Raw genomic sequence first — 15,839 nt, 5'->3', positions numbered from 1 at the left:
CCAGACCTTAAGATCATCTTCAGAGGCCCTTCTCCGTGAGCCTCTGCCAAAGGAAGTGAGGCGGGTGGCTACTAGGAGGAGGACTTTCTCTGCTGTGGCACCCCAGCTGTGGAATGAGCTCCCTAGCGAGGTTCGCCTGGCACCTACATTGTATTCTTTCCTACGCCAGGTGAAGACCTTTTTATTTTCCCAGGCATTTTAACATTTTAGCTCTTTAGACTTTTAGCTTTGCTGTTTTAAATCTGTATTTTAAATCCCTGCATTGCTGCTAGGTTTTATTCTGGTTTTATTCTGGTTGTATTGTTTACTGTGGTTTTAATGTTTTATATATTTTGTATTGTTTTATTGTGTGCTCTTTGGTTTTAATTTTTGTGAACTGCCCAGAGAGCTCCTCTCTGCTTCTATTGGGCAATATAGAAATGAAATAAATAAATTAAAATAAAATAAAAACTTACATTCCCTCTCTGCTCCCCCGCCCCAACTTTCAGTTTTTACATTTAGACCATATTTTGAATGGCAATCTCTCTAGGGAACAGACAGATTTTTACAGTTATCTAATAGCGTGGTGGTGGTGATAGCTTGTACCTTGCCCAAATATGAATTTGACTTTTTTTTGCTTACAAAATATTTCCTTAATTTCCTGTTAGAGGAGTCTGATGCACAACCGAAATGAACAATAAGAAGGAACTAACACCTCTGCCTGTGGTATGGCTTTCTTGGTGCTATTAAACCCTTCCTGTGAAGAGTTATTTTCTGCTTCCATAGATAACTATTGATGCACACTGTGAAATACGATGAATGATTTTTTTCTTACTGCGTTTTCTTACAACATTTCCTACCCATTGCTAATAGTATACAAGTGAAGCAGCAGCAAATTTCTGACAAAAGAAGGTTGCCTTTTTAATGTCTTTCTGCAAACCGCATTTTACAAGTGCTTTAGCCAACCTGTCCTCCTTCTCTTCATTGCAAACTGTGAGTTCCTTGGGGGAAATATCAATCTTATCCTATGGCCACATGTCTCTGAGTACCTGTTGCAAGAGGAAACAAGCAGGAGGGTGGCACAACTGGGAACTTCCCATGGGCATCTGGTTGGGCACTGTGGGAACAGAACGTTGGACTAGATAGGCCATTGGTCTGATCCAGCATGGCGCTTCTTCTGTTCTTAACTCTGAAAGTCACCATATACACTCAGGGTCAACCCAAGACATTTTGCTGCCTGAGGCGAAGAACAAGATGGTGCCCCCACCCATTCCATGGACAAAAGCCAACTGGACTAGCGGATGAATATTGTTTCAATTCTGGGAATGGGACAGCTTCCTCCACTGCATCTGAAGGCAGTAGGGTAGCTTACGGGGCGCAAGCAAGCCACATGACCCACAGTTCTCTCCTCCAACACTTTCCTGCTGCTTCCCAGCATCTGCTGCCTTAAGTGACTGCCTCACTCTACCTAATAGTAGGGCCGGCTTACAATATAATGTATCACTGTACATTGGCAGTGCTATAATACAAACATTTAAGATCACTAACTAAAAAACCACTGAGGGTCAGCTAAGCTTCTCTAATGCACTCTAAGAGCCTCCCCCAACATGGCGCCCTCCAGATGTCATGGACTACAACTTCCATCAGCCCCAGCCAGCCTGGCCAGCGGTCAGAGATGATGGGAGCTGTAATCTGGAAAACTTCTGTAGGGTGGTAGCTTGGGAAAAGCAGCACTACAAGAACAGCCAAAATTAACTGAAAATGATGTGCACTGCCTTACCTTTACTTTGTGCTGATTTTCTCACAGATGCAACATGATCTTCAGAGCTGGCAAGTCGCCTCAGTACATTAGCCAAAGCTGCTTTCAGTACTGCAATTTCGTCTTCTTGCTGCTGCACTCTCAGTTCAAGAGCTGAAAGGCGGTCTTGGACATCAGATGTACTTGCTGCAGAAATGCTATCATCTGTTTTTTAAAAATAAAAACAGAAGTACAATGGATGGTGTTTTAAAGCTGTTTGACAAGATTTCAAAAGAAGAAGAAGAAAAGAAGTTATGTATTTGTTACATTTCTCTACCAGCCTTTCTATACAAAATATCCAGGGTGTCTAACAATAAAATCCACAACAGAAACAAAACGAACAATCCAGATAACATAACATTTTATGTTGGCTTTTAAACTTTTTATATTGTATTTAATGTTTTAACTTTTGTAAACCGCCCAGAGAGCTTTGGTTATTTGGCTGTACAGAAATGTAATAAACAAGTAAAATAAATATACATAAATACTGATACAATATAAATACATTTAAGGCTAATATGAAGTAAAGCATTTTATTTATTTGGCCATAAGCCACAAACAAAACTAAAGTACCAGAACAAAATAAAATCCAAGAACAGGACTTACAAAAACAAAAGACCCACAATTAGATAAACAGGTAAAAATTATCAAGATGCGCAAAATTAACCATTAAAACAATCACATGGGGCGGGGGAGAGAAACATGTTTTGCGGGAGGGCCCTTTCCACTGTACTGGCAAATAAAGCCAGCTTTTCAGTTATAAATCTGTTATGGTTGGCTAACAAAAAATAGATTTTTTTGTGGAGTTGACCAAAGAACACAGCATTGGCAAGAAGAATCTGTCTTATTTTCTTGTAAAAGGTATGTCACAAGAAGTAAGGGGATAAATCCTCTCCTCAATCATGTTTGCAAATATAAAACCTTAAATTAAATGGAGCATCACCATAATGTCCATCTAAGACCTTAGTGGGCACCCAATATGAAGCAGGCATTCCAACTTTGGAATATTCAGAGGTGATTATCTGGGTCAAAGATACTAAGCAAACCTACTATTGTTTCGTTAGGATACAGTAATTTGAAATAATTCCCATCACCTCCTACTTGACCCTTCAAGCTGAACTACAGTTTTGGCTCTTGCCTACATCCCCACATCATCCTACTTCAGTTATAAGTTGCCTCCGTCACGAACTGTGTATGTATTCCAAAGGATACTATTGAGCAACATAGACACACCTTTAAAACTATTCCTGTAACAACCGAATACAAACCAACATGGGTACCAAAAGAAGAAATTACTCAGAAATTAATCTCTCAAGTAAATCTGCTACCACAGACCTAGTCAAAGGACCACTGATTTGTTTTCTAAGTACTCATACTGGTATGTGATTCACCCTCCCAACCACTGATAATTACAAGACGTTTCACTGGAAGTATTACTTTTAAATTTGGCTGTTATTAATTTACACTGTAAACCTTCTAAGCAGTTATATACATTAGTTGTCCAATGCCCCCCTCAGCAAGTTAATAATTTTGATTTATTCAATAGTGGTTTAACCCCCCCACCCCAGATTTATAACTGCAAAACTAGTGGGGAAAGGACTTACACGCAAGAATGTGGTTTCATAGATAAGAATCTAGAGATGGAGAATGGGTGACAGAAACCTGATATTACTAACAGAACCACAATGTGCAAGATGGAGGAGATGATTCAATGATAAAAAAAACAAAAACCTGCCAGTTTTAAGACCGGAATTAAGGCTATCTCATGTTCTCAATCTCCACAAAGCCAGGAAATTAGAAGCATAGACAGGTAGATGCCTTAACAGATGTGCCCTACGATCACTAATGATGTTGTGCAATATCACAAATTCTGCTTGCTTACAACTTACCCTCCATGTACCCACACTTTTTCTTGGTCTTTCTGGGAAAATGGACTACCTGGAACCAGCAAAAATGTCCTGGTCCTGTATTGCTTTATGAAGCATTTGAACTTCACTGTACTGTTAGAGGAATCTTCCTGTGAGTTGACCTATGCTTGTTTGTGGCTTGTAAGCAAGCACAATTTGTAAGGCTTATAATGGTGAAACTTGAAGGGGGGGGGGGTTGCAACTCACCATAAGAAGATACGAAGAGCTGTGCTGAATCAGACCAAGGGTCCATCTAGTCCAGCATTCTGTTCATACAGCTGTCAACCAGGAAACCACAAACAGGACACAAGTGCAACAGCACCCTCCCACCCATGTTCCCAGCAACTGGTGTACATAGACATACTGCCTTTGGTATTGGAGGTAGCACATGGCCATCAGGACTAGTAGTCACTGGTAGCCTTCTCCTCCAGGAATTTATCTATCCCCCTTTTAAAGCCATCCAAGTTGGTGGCTATCACTACATCTTGAGATAGTGAATTCCATAACCTTAACTAAAGGGGCACTCCCATGCTCCTTTAATAACAGGAACATTTTCTTTAGTACAGACACAGCTCTGGTGAAATACAGTGGCCAGTTAGGGTCATCACACAGATATCAGCCAAAGCTGATAATGGAAAGGCATGACAGTTGGGCAGTCAAACAGACGGGTTAAGAAGTTGTGGAATCCCAAAAGGTTATTAGCAAGAGGATGAATAAGCACCTGTTATGTCTACGGATGGTCTAGGGAATTTGCCCTTCCAAACTCCGATTCTATTTCAACAAGTGCTCCGGATGCACATTTGTAGCTTTCAAATATCTTTAAAGAGGACTTAAATAGCTTGCATACACATGTAAATATCACACTGTTATGGATGTTTTAGAACTGCTTAACATTTTACATTTCATGTGCCACCCCCACCCCCCCCGCCTGGAGTCTTGAGCAGCTGTACTCTTGGTGATAGAGATACATGCCTTTTTTGTAAGTGAAAGCAAAATCTCTAATGGTTGGGCATTAAAAAGTAGATAAATTGGTGGAACGTTCTAGAAAACAGTTTGAAGTAACATCTGCTGCCCAGGCACAATTACAGAATTACATCAGCCTTCCCCAACCTAGTCACCTCCAGTTGCTCCAGACTACAAACCCCATCATCCCCAGGCATTGGGCATGCTGTCTGGAGATTATGGGAGTTGAATTCCAAGACAACTGGAGAGTGCCAGGTTGGGGAAGGCTGGCATAGCTCTTTGAGACTTAAATCCTGGCTAAATTGGAATAACTTACAAGTCAGTTTGAATTCAAATGTTCTCTCCCATGAGAGCTCACTGGCAATAATTACAGCGACATGCCCTTCACAGTATTGAAATGGGAGGGTACTCAACAACAGTCAAATTGGAACATGGGAAGTATGGCACCTGGGCATAGGAATGGCCAAGCTCACCCACCATCGCCTTGCACATTGCTCGCCAGACCCTCGCTGGCTGACTGACCTTGCTCCGTGTGTGGCACGAGCTGCCAGACTGTCCGCGGGTGCCCGCTGAGTGGCGCACAGCATCCCACTTACTCACGATCTGCCATTTTGCAGAAAAGTGCGGGCAAGCTTTCTATGTAAATAGCCATTTTGCGCAAAATGGTGGCCATAAATAGCGCCATTTATGCAAAATTGCAGGCGTAAATGGTCTAATGAGACCATTTATGCCTGCAATTTTGCATAAATGGCGCTATTTACGGCCACCATTTTGTGCAAAATGACCCTTTAAGTAAGAAGCTTACCTGAGATTTTCCACAAAAAGGCGGCTTGTGGGTAAGTGGGGATCCCTGAGCTTGCCTGACTCAGTGTGCGCTGAGTCGGGCAAGCACAGGTGTCTGCAGACTGGTGCACAGGGGGCCGAGTGGGAGGATGTCTGCCGGACTCCACCCCCTTCCCGGACTTCCGTGACATCCCTATCTGGGCATGCCCTTAAAAGATGTGTCTTTCAAAGGATTATTAGCTGTGCTCATGCAATGGAACATGGAGGGGGACCATAGCTCAGTCGTAGAGCACATGTTTTGCAGAAAGGCCAATACTGACATTTCCTGTCAGAAATGTCTGACTGGGTTGGAGATCATGGAAAAAACCTCTGCATGAAACCCCAAAGAGCTGCTACAAATGAAGTAGATGATACTGGCCTCAACGGGCCAAGACAGCTTTATATGTTCAACATCCATGCTCAGAGAAAGTTTGTTCTAAGCAAAGTATACTAAGGGCCACACTCTGGCACTTGCTTGCAAACTCACAGAAGTGTTGCGCTGGTGATGGCTGGTGACTGAATGCTGTATTCAATAGGCCTTGTTCTTACCTGGCAAGTCAACTCTTAAGATATATGGGGGATACTAGCCCACTTTGGGTGTTAGGTCTACTTGCAATCCAAGAAAGTGTGCAAGGGGAGTGAGGGACCTGCTCCCAATGTCCTGGTCCCCTCCATTCTCCCACCCCTGTCCTCACAAAGTCATTCAGTGTTCAGCTGAACAGGCTTAGAATCCTCCTCATGATCAGAAAACCTGTGCAATCGGAGCCAAAACAGACATTACTTGAAAGACGTAGCTAGCAGTTATGTTTTCTTTTCATTTTTATACTAGAGGAGGTGCAAGGGGCCTGATCCAGATAGGGACCCTAGTATGAGTGTAGGTGACTTAAATCCTCCTCTGTTCCACTGTGGACCCAATCTGGAGTGGGATCCCCGTATCTGCAATTTCTATTTCGAAATAGTGATCCATACAGCAAATGAATCATGATTTTGCATTAGAAATTCCAGGTGTGAGGAGGGGACAATCTGGTTAAGGTCCCCTTATTCCCCCACATTAGGGTCTTGGTCCAGATCAGCCCCCTTGCACCTGTTGTTGCTGTTGTTGCTCAGTCGTTCAGTCGTGTCCAACTCTTCGTGACCCCATGGACCACAGCACGCCAGGCCTTCCTGTCCTGTGCTCTCTCCCGGAGTGTGCTCAAGTCAATATTCATTGCATCGGTGATGCTATCTAGCCATCTCATCCTGTGCTGTCCCCGTCTCCTTTTGCCTTCAATCTTTCCCAGCATCAGGGTCTTTTCCAGGGAGTTTTCTCTTCGCATTAGGTGGCCCAAATATTTGAGCTTCAGCTTCAGTATCTGTCCTTCCAATGAGAACTCAGGGTTGATTTCCTTTAGGATGGACTGATTTGACCTCCTTGCACTCCAAGGGACTCGTAAGAGTCTTCTCCAGCACCACAGTTCAAAAGCATCAATTCTTCGGCACTCAGCCTTCCTTAGAGTCCAGCTCTCACAGCTATACGTTGCTACTGGGAAAACCATAGCTTTCATTATATGAACCTTTGTCGGCAAGGTGATGTCTCTGCTTCTTACTATGCTGTCTAGGTTTGCCGTAGCTTCCCTCCCAAGCAAGCGTCTTTTAATTTCATGGCTACAGTCACCATCTGCGGTGATCCTGGAGCCCAAGAAAGTAAAATCTGTCACTGCTTCCATTTCTTCCCCTTCTATATGCCAGGATGTGATGGGGCCAGATGCCATGATCTTCGTTTTTTTCATGTTGAGTTTCAAACCAGCTTTTGCACTCTCCACTTTCACCCTCAACAAGAGGCTCTTTACATCCTCTTTGCTTTCTGCCATTAGGGTGGTATCGTCTGCGTATCTGAGGTTGTTGATAATTCTCCCGACAATCTTAATTCTGACCTGTGATTCATCCAACCCGACGTTTCTCATGATGTACTCTGCATATAAATTAAATAAGCAGGGCGACAATATGCAGCCTTGTCGTACTCCTTTCCCAATTTGGAACCAATCGGTTGTTCCATGTCCGGTTCTTACTGTTGCTTCTTGACCCTCGTACAGGTTTCTCAGGAGACAGGTAAGGTGGTCTGGTACTTCCATTTCTTTAAGAATTTGTCAGAGTTTGTTGTGATCCACACAATCAAAGGCTTTAGCATAGTCAATGAAGCAGAAAGAGACGTTTTTCTGGAATTCTCTTGCTTTCTCCATGATCCAGCGAATGTTGGCGATTTGACCTCTGTTTCCTCTGCCTCTTCGGAACCCAGCTTGTACTTCTGGTAGTTCTCAGTTCACATACTGCTGAAGCCAAGCTTGTAGGACTTTGAGTATAACCGTTGTTGTTGTTGTTGTTGTTCAGTCGTTCAGTCGTGTCCGACTCTTCGTGACCCCATGGACCATAGCACGCCAGGCCTTCCTGTCCTGCGCTCTCTCCCGGAGTGTGCTCAAGTTCATATTCATTGCATCCGTGATGCTATCTAGCCATCTCATCCTCTGCCGTCCCCTTCTCCTTTTGCCTTCAGTCTTTCCCAGCATCAGGGTCTTTTCCAGGGAGTTTTCTCTTCGCATTAGATGGCCAAAATATTGGAGCTTCAGCTTCATTATCTGTCCTTCCAATGAGCAGTCAGGGTTGATTTCCTTTAGGATGGACTGATTGGACCTCCTTGCAGTCCAGGGGACTCGTAAGAGTCTTCTCCAGCACCACAGTTCGAAAGCATCAATTCTTCGGCGCTCAGCCTTCCTTATAGTCCAGCTCTCACAGCCATACATTACTACTGGGAAAACCATAGCTTTGATTAGACGGACCTTTGTCGGCAAGGTGATGTCTCTGCTTCTTACTATGCTGTCTAGGTTGGCCATAGCTTTCCTCCCAAGGAGCAAGCGTCTTTTAATTTCATGGCTACAGTCACCGTCTGCGGTGATCTTGGAGCCCAAGAAAGTAAAATCTGTCACTGCTTCCATTTCTTCCCCTTCTATATGCCAGGAAGTGATAGGGCCAGATGACATGATCTTAGTTTTTTTAATGTTGAGTTTCAAACCAGCTTTTGCACTCTCCTCTTTCACCCTCAACAAGAGGCTCTTGAGATCCTCTTCGCTTTCTGCCATTAGGGTGGTATCGTCTGCATATCGGAGGTTGTTGATAATTCTCCCGGCAATCTTAATTCCGACCTCTGATTCATCCAATCCGGCATTTCTCATGATGTACTCTGCATATAAGTTAAATAAGCAGGGTGACAATATGCAGCCTTGTCGTACTCCTTTCCCAATTTTGAACCAATCGGTTGTTCCATGTCTGGTTCTTACTGTTGCTTCTTGACCCTCATACAGGTTTCTCAGGAGACAGGTAAGGTGGTCTGGTACTCCCATCACTTTAAGAATTTGCCACATTTTGTTGTGATCCACACAATCAAAGGCTTTAGCGTAGTCAATGAAGCAGAAATAGACATTTTTCTGGAATTCTCTTGCTTTCTCCATGATCCAGCGAACGTTGGCGATTTGATCTCTAGTTCCCCTGCCTCTTTGAAACCCAGCTTGTACTTCCGGTAGTTCTCGGTTCGCATACTGCTGAAGCCTAGCTTGTAGGATTTTGAGCATCACCTTGCTGGCATGTGAAATGAGCGCAATTGTGCGGTAGTTTGAACACTCTTTGGCATTGCCCTTCTTTGGAATTGGAATGTAAACTGACCTTTTCCAGTCTTGTGGCCACTGTTGAGTGTTCCAGATTTGTTGGCATATTGAATGCAGCACTTTAACAGCATCATCTTTTAGGATTTTAAATAGCTCAGCTGGGAGACTGTCATCTCCGCTAGCTTTGTTGTTACTAATGCTTCCTAAGGCCCACTTGACTTCACTCTCGAGGATGTCCGGCTCAAGTTCAGTGACCGCACTATCATGGCTATCAGGGACATTCAGATCTTTCCTGTATAGTTCTTCTGTGTATTCTTGCCACCTCTTCTTAATCTCATCTGCTTCTGTTAGGTCCCTGCCTTCTTTGTCCTTTATCATGCCCGTCTTTGCACAAAATGTACCCTTGAGATCTCCAATTTTCTTGAAGAGATCTCTAGTCTTTCCCATTCTGTTGTTTTCCTCGATTTCTTTGCATTGTTCATTTAAGAAGGCCTTCTTGTCTCTCCTTGCTATTCTCTGGAACTCTGCATTCAGTTGGGTATATCTTCCCCTTTCTCCCTTGCTTTTTGCTTCCCTTCTTTCGTGAGTTACTTGTAAAGCCTCATCAGACAGCCACTTGGCTTTCTTGCATTTCTTTTTCTTTGGGACGGATTTTGTTGCTGCCTCCTGAACAATGTTACGGACCTCCGTCCATAGTTCCTCAGGCACTCTGTCTATCAGGTCTAATCCCTGAAATCTATTCCTCACCTCCACTGTATATTCATCAGGGATATGATTTAGGTCATACCTGAACGGTTTAGCGGTTTTCCCGACGTTCTTCAATTTAAGCCGAAATTTTGCAAGAAGCAGCTCATGATCTGAGCCACAGTCAGCTCCAGGTCTTGTTTTTACTGACTGTATGGAGCTTCTCCATCTTTGGCTGCAAAGGACATAATCAATCTGATTTCGATATTGACCATCTGGTGACGTCCATGTGTAGAGTCGCCTCTTGTGCTGTTGGAAAAGAGTGTTTGCTATGATCAGCATGTTCTCTTGGCAAAACTCTATTAGCTTTTGTCCTGCTTCATTTTGTACACCAAGGCCATGCCTGCCTGTTATCCCGGTGATTTCTTGACTTCCTACTTTAGCATTCCAATCCCCTATGATGAAGAGGACATCTTTTTTTGGTGTTAGTTCTAGAAGGTGTTGTAGGTCTTCATAGAACCGATCAACCTCAGCTTCTTCGGCCTCAGTGGTTGGGGCATAGACTTGAATTACTGTGATGTTGAATGGTTTGCCTTGGATTCGTACTGAGATCATTCTATCATTTTTAAGATTGTACCCCAGTACTGCTTTTCCCACCCTTTTGTTGACTATGAGTGCTACTCCATTTCTTCTAAGGGATTCTTGCCCACAATAGTAGATATGATGGTCACCTGAATTAAATTCGCCCATGCCTGTCCATTTGAGTTCGCTGATTCCCAAGATGTCGATGTTCAATCTTGCCATCTCATGTTTGACCACCTCCAGCTTACCTTGATTCATTGATCTGACATTCCAGGTTCCTAAACAATATTGTTCTTTACAGCATCGGATTTTCTTTTCACCGCCAGACACATCCACAGCTGAGTGTCCTTTCGGCTTTGGCCCAGCCGCTTCACTCTTTCTGGCGCTACTTGGAAATACCCTCTGCTCTTCCCCAGTAGCATATTGGACACCTTCCGACCTGAGGGGCTCATCTTCCGGCGTCATATCTTTTAGCCTTGTGATACGTTCCATGGGGTTTTCTTGGCAAGAATACTGGAGTGGGTTGCCATTTCCTTCTCCAGTGGACCACATTTTGTCAGAACTCTCTGCCATGACCTGTCCGTCTTGGGTGGCCCTGCACGGCATAGCTTATGGCTTCACTGAGTTACGCAAGCCCCTTCGCCACAACAAGGCAGTGATCCATGAAGGGGGAGTATAACCGTGCTGGCATGTGAAATGAGCGCAATTGTACGGTAGTTTGAACACTCTTCGGCATTGCCCTTCTTTGGAATTGGAATGTAAACTGACCTTTTCCAGTCTTGTGGCCACTGTTGAGTGTTCCAAATTTGTTGGCATATTGAGTGCAGCACTTTAACAGCATCATCTTTTAGGATCATAAATAGCTCAGCTGGAATACTGTCATCTCCACTAGCTTTGTTGTTACTAATGCTTTCTAAGGCCCACTTGACTTCACTCTCGAGGATGTCCGGTTCAAGTTCAGTGACCGCACTATCATGGCTAACAGGGACATTCAGATATTTCCTGTATAGTTCTTCTGTGTATTCTTTCCACCTCTTCTTAATCTCATCTGCTTCTCTTAGGTCCCTGCCTTCTTTGTCCTTTATCATGCCCGTCTTTGCACAAAACGTTCCCTTGAGATCTCTGATTTTCTTGGAGAGATCTCTAGTCTTTACCTTTCTGTTGTTTTCCTCGATTTCTTTGCATTGTTCATTTAAGAAGGCCTTCTTGTCTCTCCTTGCTATTCTCTGGAACTCTGCATTCAGTTGGATATATCTTCCCCTTTCTCCCTTGCTTTTCGCTTCCCTTCTTTCTTCAGCGACTTGTAAAGCTTCATCAGACAGCCACCTGGCTTTCTTGCATTTCTTTTTCTTTGGGATGCATTTAGTTGCTGCCTCCTGAACAATGTTACGGACTTCCGTCCATAGTTCCTCAGTTACTCTATCAGGTCTAATCCTTTAAATCTATTCCTCACCTCCACTGTATATTCATCAGGGATATGATTTAGCTCACACCTGAATGGTTTAGTGGTTTTCCCTATGTTCTTCAATTTAAGCCAAAATTTTGCAACAAGAAGCTCATGAACTGAGCCACAGTCAGCTCCAGGTCTTGTTTTTACTGACTGTATAGAGCTTCTCCATTAGGGATGCACGAAAGTCACTTACCTGGTCTCGCAGCTTGCTTCGTGGTGGGGGGGAGGCGCTTCGCTGCTCCCCCCAAAGTTCAGGCCGGGGGGGGGAGGCTTCCCGCCTTGCCCGGCCGAAATTCAGGCCGGGGAGAAGCGCCCCGTCTCCCCGGCCGCGAACTTCAAAAGAAAAAAACGCCCCTGTGATAGGCTACGTAACGATTAACGTAGCCTATCACGGCTAGATCTGCAAAGTCAGCCGTGACAGGCTACGTTAATCGTCACGTAGCCTATCACGGGTGACTTTGAAAAAAAAAAAAGCACGTACGCAAATGGCGGCCCCCATAGGGAGCCGCCATTCGCGTTCCTTACTTGGTCCCTGTAGTCTACGTAAAGATTTACGTAGACTACAGTGAAAATAAGGGCAACGCAAATAGCGTTGCCCTTATTTTCGCTGTAGTCTACGTAATCTTTACGTAGACTACAGCGACCAAATAAGGAACGCGAATGGCGGCTCCCTATGGGGGCCGCCATTAGCCGTACGCGCTTTTTTTTTTTTAAAGTCACCCGTGATAGGCTACGTGACGATTAACGTAACCTATCACGGCTGACTTTGCAAATCTAGCCATGATAGGCTACGTTAATCGTTACGTAGCCTATCACAGGGGCGTTTTGTTTTTTTTTTACTTTTCTTGTAATGGCGGCAGCAGCAGCCGGTCGGAAGACCAGCTGCCGCCCCCGCCCCTGACGAAGACCTGTCGAACCGCCGCCGGGACCCGCCGCTGGGAGGGACATTCGTGAAAAGTAAGTCCCATCCCGGGGGGGGGCGGGGGCGGAGAATTTCTCCCCGAACAACCTTCGGAGGACCGAATGCGTTGGCGCTCGGCCCCCCGAAGTTTCGGGGAGAAATTCTCCCCCATCCCTATTCTCCATCTTTGGCTGCAAAGGACGTAATCAATCTGATTTCAATATTGACCATCTGGTGATGTCCATGTGTAGAGTCGCCTCTTGTGCTGTTGGAAAAGAGTGTTTGCTATGATCAGCGTGTTCTCTTGGCAAAACTCTATTAGCCTTTGTCCTGCTTCATTTTGTACACCAAGGCCATGCTTGCCTGTTATCCCGGTGATTTCTTGACTTCTTACTTTAGCATTCCAATCCCCTATGATGAAGAGGACATCTTTTTTTGGTGTTAGTTCTAGAAGGTGTTGTAGGTCTTCATAGAACCGATCAACCTCAGCTTCTTCGGCATCAGTGGTTGGGGCATACACTTGAATTACTGTGATGTTGAATGGTTTGCCTTGGATTCGTACTGAGATCATTCTATCATTTTTGAGAATGTACCCCAGTACTGCTTTTCCCACCCTTTTGTTGACTATGAGTGCTACTCCATTTCTTCTAAGGGATTCTTGCCCACAGTAGTAGATATAATGGTCACCTGAATTAAATTCGCCCATGCTTGTCCATCTTAGTTTGCTGATTCCCAAGATATCGATGTTCAATCTTGCCATCTCATGTTTGACCACCTCCTTTCCAAGTTCCTAAACAATATTGTTCCTTACAGCATCGGACTTTCTTTTCACCACCAGACACATCCACAGCTGAGTGTCCTTTCGGCTTTGGCCCAGCCGCTTCACTCTTTCTGACGCTACTTGGAAATTCCCTCTGCTCTTCCCTGGTAGTATATTGGACACCTTCCGACCTGAAGGGCTCATCTTCCGGCATCGTATCTTTTAGCCTTGTGATACGTTCCATGGGGTTTTCTTGGCAAGAATACTGGAGTGGGTTGCCATTTCCTTCTCCAGTGGACCACATTTTGTCAGAACTCTCCACCATGACCTGTCCGTCTTGGGTGGCCCTGCACGGCATAGCTTATGGCTTCACTGAGTTACGCAAGCCCCTTCACCACAACAAGGCAGTGATGATCCATGAAGGGGCCCCTTGCACCTACTCTAGAGTTAAAAAAAAAAAGACATAGCTGATAGCCAAATCTTTCAAGCAATGTCTGTTTTGGCCTTCAGGGTTCCTGATTGCAGGGAGAAATCTACGTGCTTTCAGCTGATCACACTTTAAATCTACTTTCAGACCTTCATGCTAAACACAGTGGAGGGATCACTAGGGCTAGGGCATTTGCAGTGCTCAATGAGCACAAGAAGGAATGCCAGTGACAAAGTGAAGCACGAGTGAATCAAGTGTGAGGAAAAGGCAAGTGCTACACATTTAGTTATTTATTTATTTCACTAAGGTCATCATTTAAATTCACAAATCATCAGCTGAAGTCAAAACAACAGCACAGCAAAGACAGCAAAATCCAAGGAGGGGAATACTTAAAAAACTTACAGTTAGGAGGAAAGTCCTGTAGAAACGTAGGAGTTCTTGCAGCCTTGTTCTAACAGAGGCCTGAGAAGTTGCACAAAACCTCAACCAGATACTTAGACTAAACCCAAATTTGGAATGCATAGTTCTATATCGAGAAGGACCACTAGGTAGGGGGAAAGTGTGCGTATAAACAAAAAGTGTAGGTTCAGCTTCAGTTCAGGCTCAGTGTAGGCTCAGCATGAAGCTAGAAAGACATGGGGAAGTGGGTGAACTTTGCATATTGCTCAGCAAATCAAGTCTATCACTGCAAACTGCAGCTCCATGCCTATCTAAGCAACTGTATCCTGTATCTGCTTAAATCAAGTTACCATTTAAACATACGTTTGACCTACGTGCACACAGAGCAAGTTATCTGTGACAGATCCATTGTTATAAACAACGTGAATTCCAAGTACAGCTAGAAAGAGTTTGATTCAAAACAGTATGGAAAGTGCTTTCACAAGCTTATTAAATATTCCTTGCTTATTCCAACAACAATCTCGTGTACATTTTTTTTGTTTGTGGCGTGGCCTCTGGTACATTTCTGCCCAGAAGGAAAGTTGTGCTATTTAAACCCATCATTTCCTGATCAATTTAGGAACATTATTTCGAAGACAAAACAGAAAAAAATATTTAAGTAATTATGCTGGATAATCTAACACAGAGCCAGCCTGACTCTTCATTTTTGGACTCGGTTTATTTTATTCTGTCACTGATGTTAGTTTGCAAGTACTAGTTATCCCAACTCATTGAAATATGCAAGGGTAGAGCTTTAAACTGGTTTACTTCAAACTTAAAAGTAGCTTCTTCCCCAACACCAGATTACACTGATGTGAAGCACATGTTTGTCTTACGGTTTTCAAATAGGATCTTTATATCTTGTGACATGTACAAAATAAAAATTACTTAGTGAAAAGAGCGGCTGTAGAAGCTTCCCCCAAAAAAGAAAAAAGGAGGCAGAAATTACCCCTAAACTAAGCTGCTGCTTGCAGTTTTGTACTGTCACACATCTGGGTTAGAATCAACCTGAACAACCACATCACAGGTGCAGATAACTGTGTGGAGAGATTGCCAGAAGTTTAAGTTCCTAGCACCATCCATGTCAAGGGCTCCTTGGAGGGCTCTCTCAGTCTAATCCAGTAGCCAAGTCCAGACGCAGATGAAGGGATTCTTTTCAATGCTTTATTCTTCTTTTACAACTTACAACTCTACAGGTAGCAACTAGATCTGAGCAGCAGTATCCCTATGCCCTAAGTTGGAACAGTTGGTCCCCGTTTGAAAAGCAATTACTGGCAGACCCCTGAATATAAGGACTAGGGAGAATCCCTCCCCTTTTCCCTTGGATCCTCTGGGCGCAACCGTTCTTTGAGCGCCAACCGGGCGCTATGCCTCCTTTCTGCGCTCTCCATTTGGCGCCGCTCTCTGCGTCTGCGCTGCGCATCCAACCAGTCTGCTATCAGTGCTGGGTCACTCCCTGGACTGCTTTCTAATCTAGGAATGTGGGTGGGAGG

At 44.2% G+C, this 15,839-nt stretch overlaps 1 protein-coding gene across 2 annotated transcripts in view; it reads right to left on the bottom strand.

Moving 5' to 3' along the window:
• EML4 (EMAP like 4) overlaps positions 1–15,839 on the bottom strand; it is a 148,091-nt gene that overhangs the window by 119,061 nt on the left and 13,191 nt on the right. For both annotated transcript variants that reach the window (XM_084828917.1, XM_084828915.1), the window contains exon 2: positions 1,760–1,942. In XM_084828917.1, coding sequence (XP_084685043.1) covers positions 1,760–1,942 — 183 coding nt within the window. The remainder of the gene's footprint in view (positions 1–1,759; positions 1,943–15,839) is intronic.

This window comes from Heloderma suspectum, chromosome 1 (genome assembly GCF_057233095.1).
Source record: "Heloderma suspectum isolate Gila_16-S chromosome 1, 16-S_ref, whole genome shotgun sequence".
Classification (NCBI taxonomy): Eukaryota; Metazoa; Chordata; class Lepidosauria; order Squamata; family Helodermatidae; genus Heloderma; species Heloderma suspectum.
Note: the sequence above shows the minus strand (reverse complement) of the source record. Positions and strands in the feature narration are given on the sequence as shown.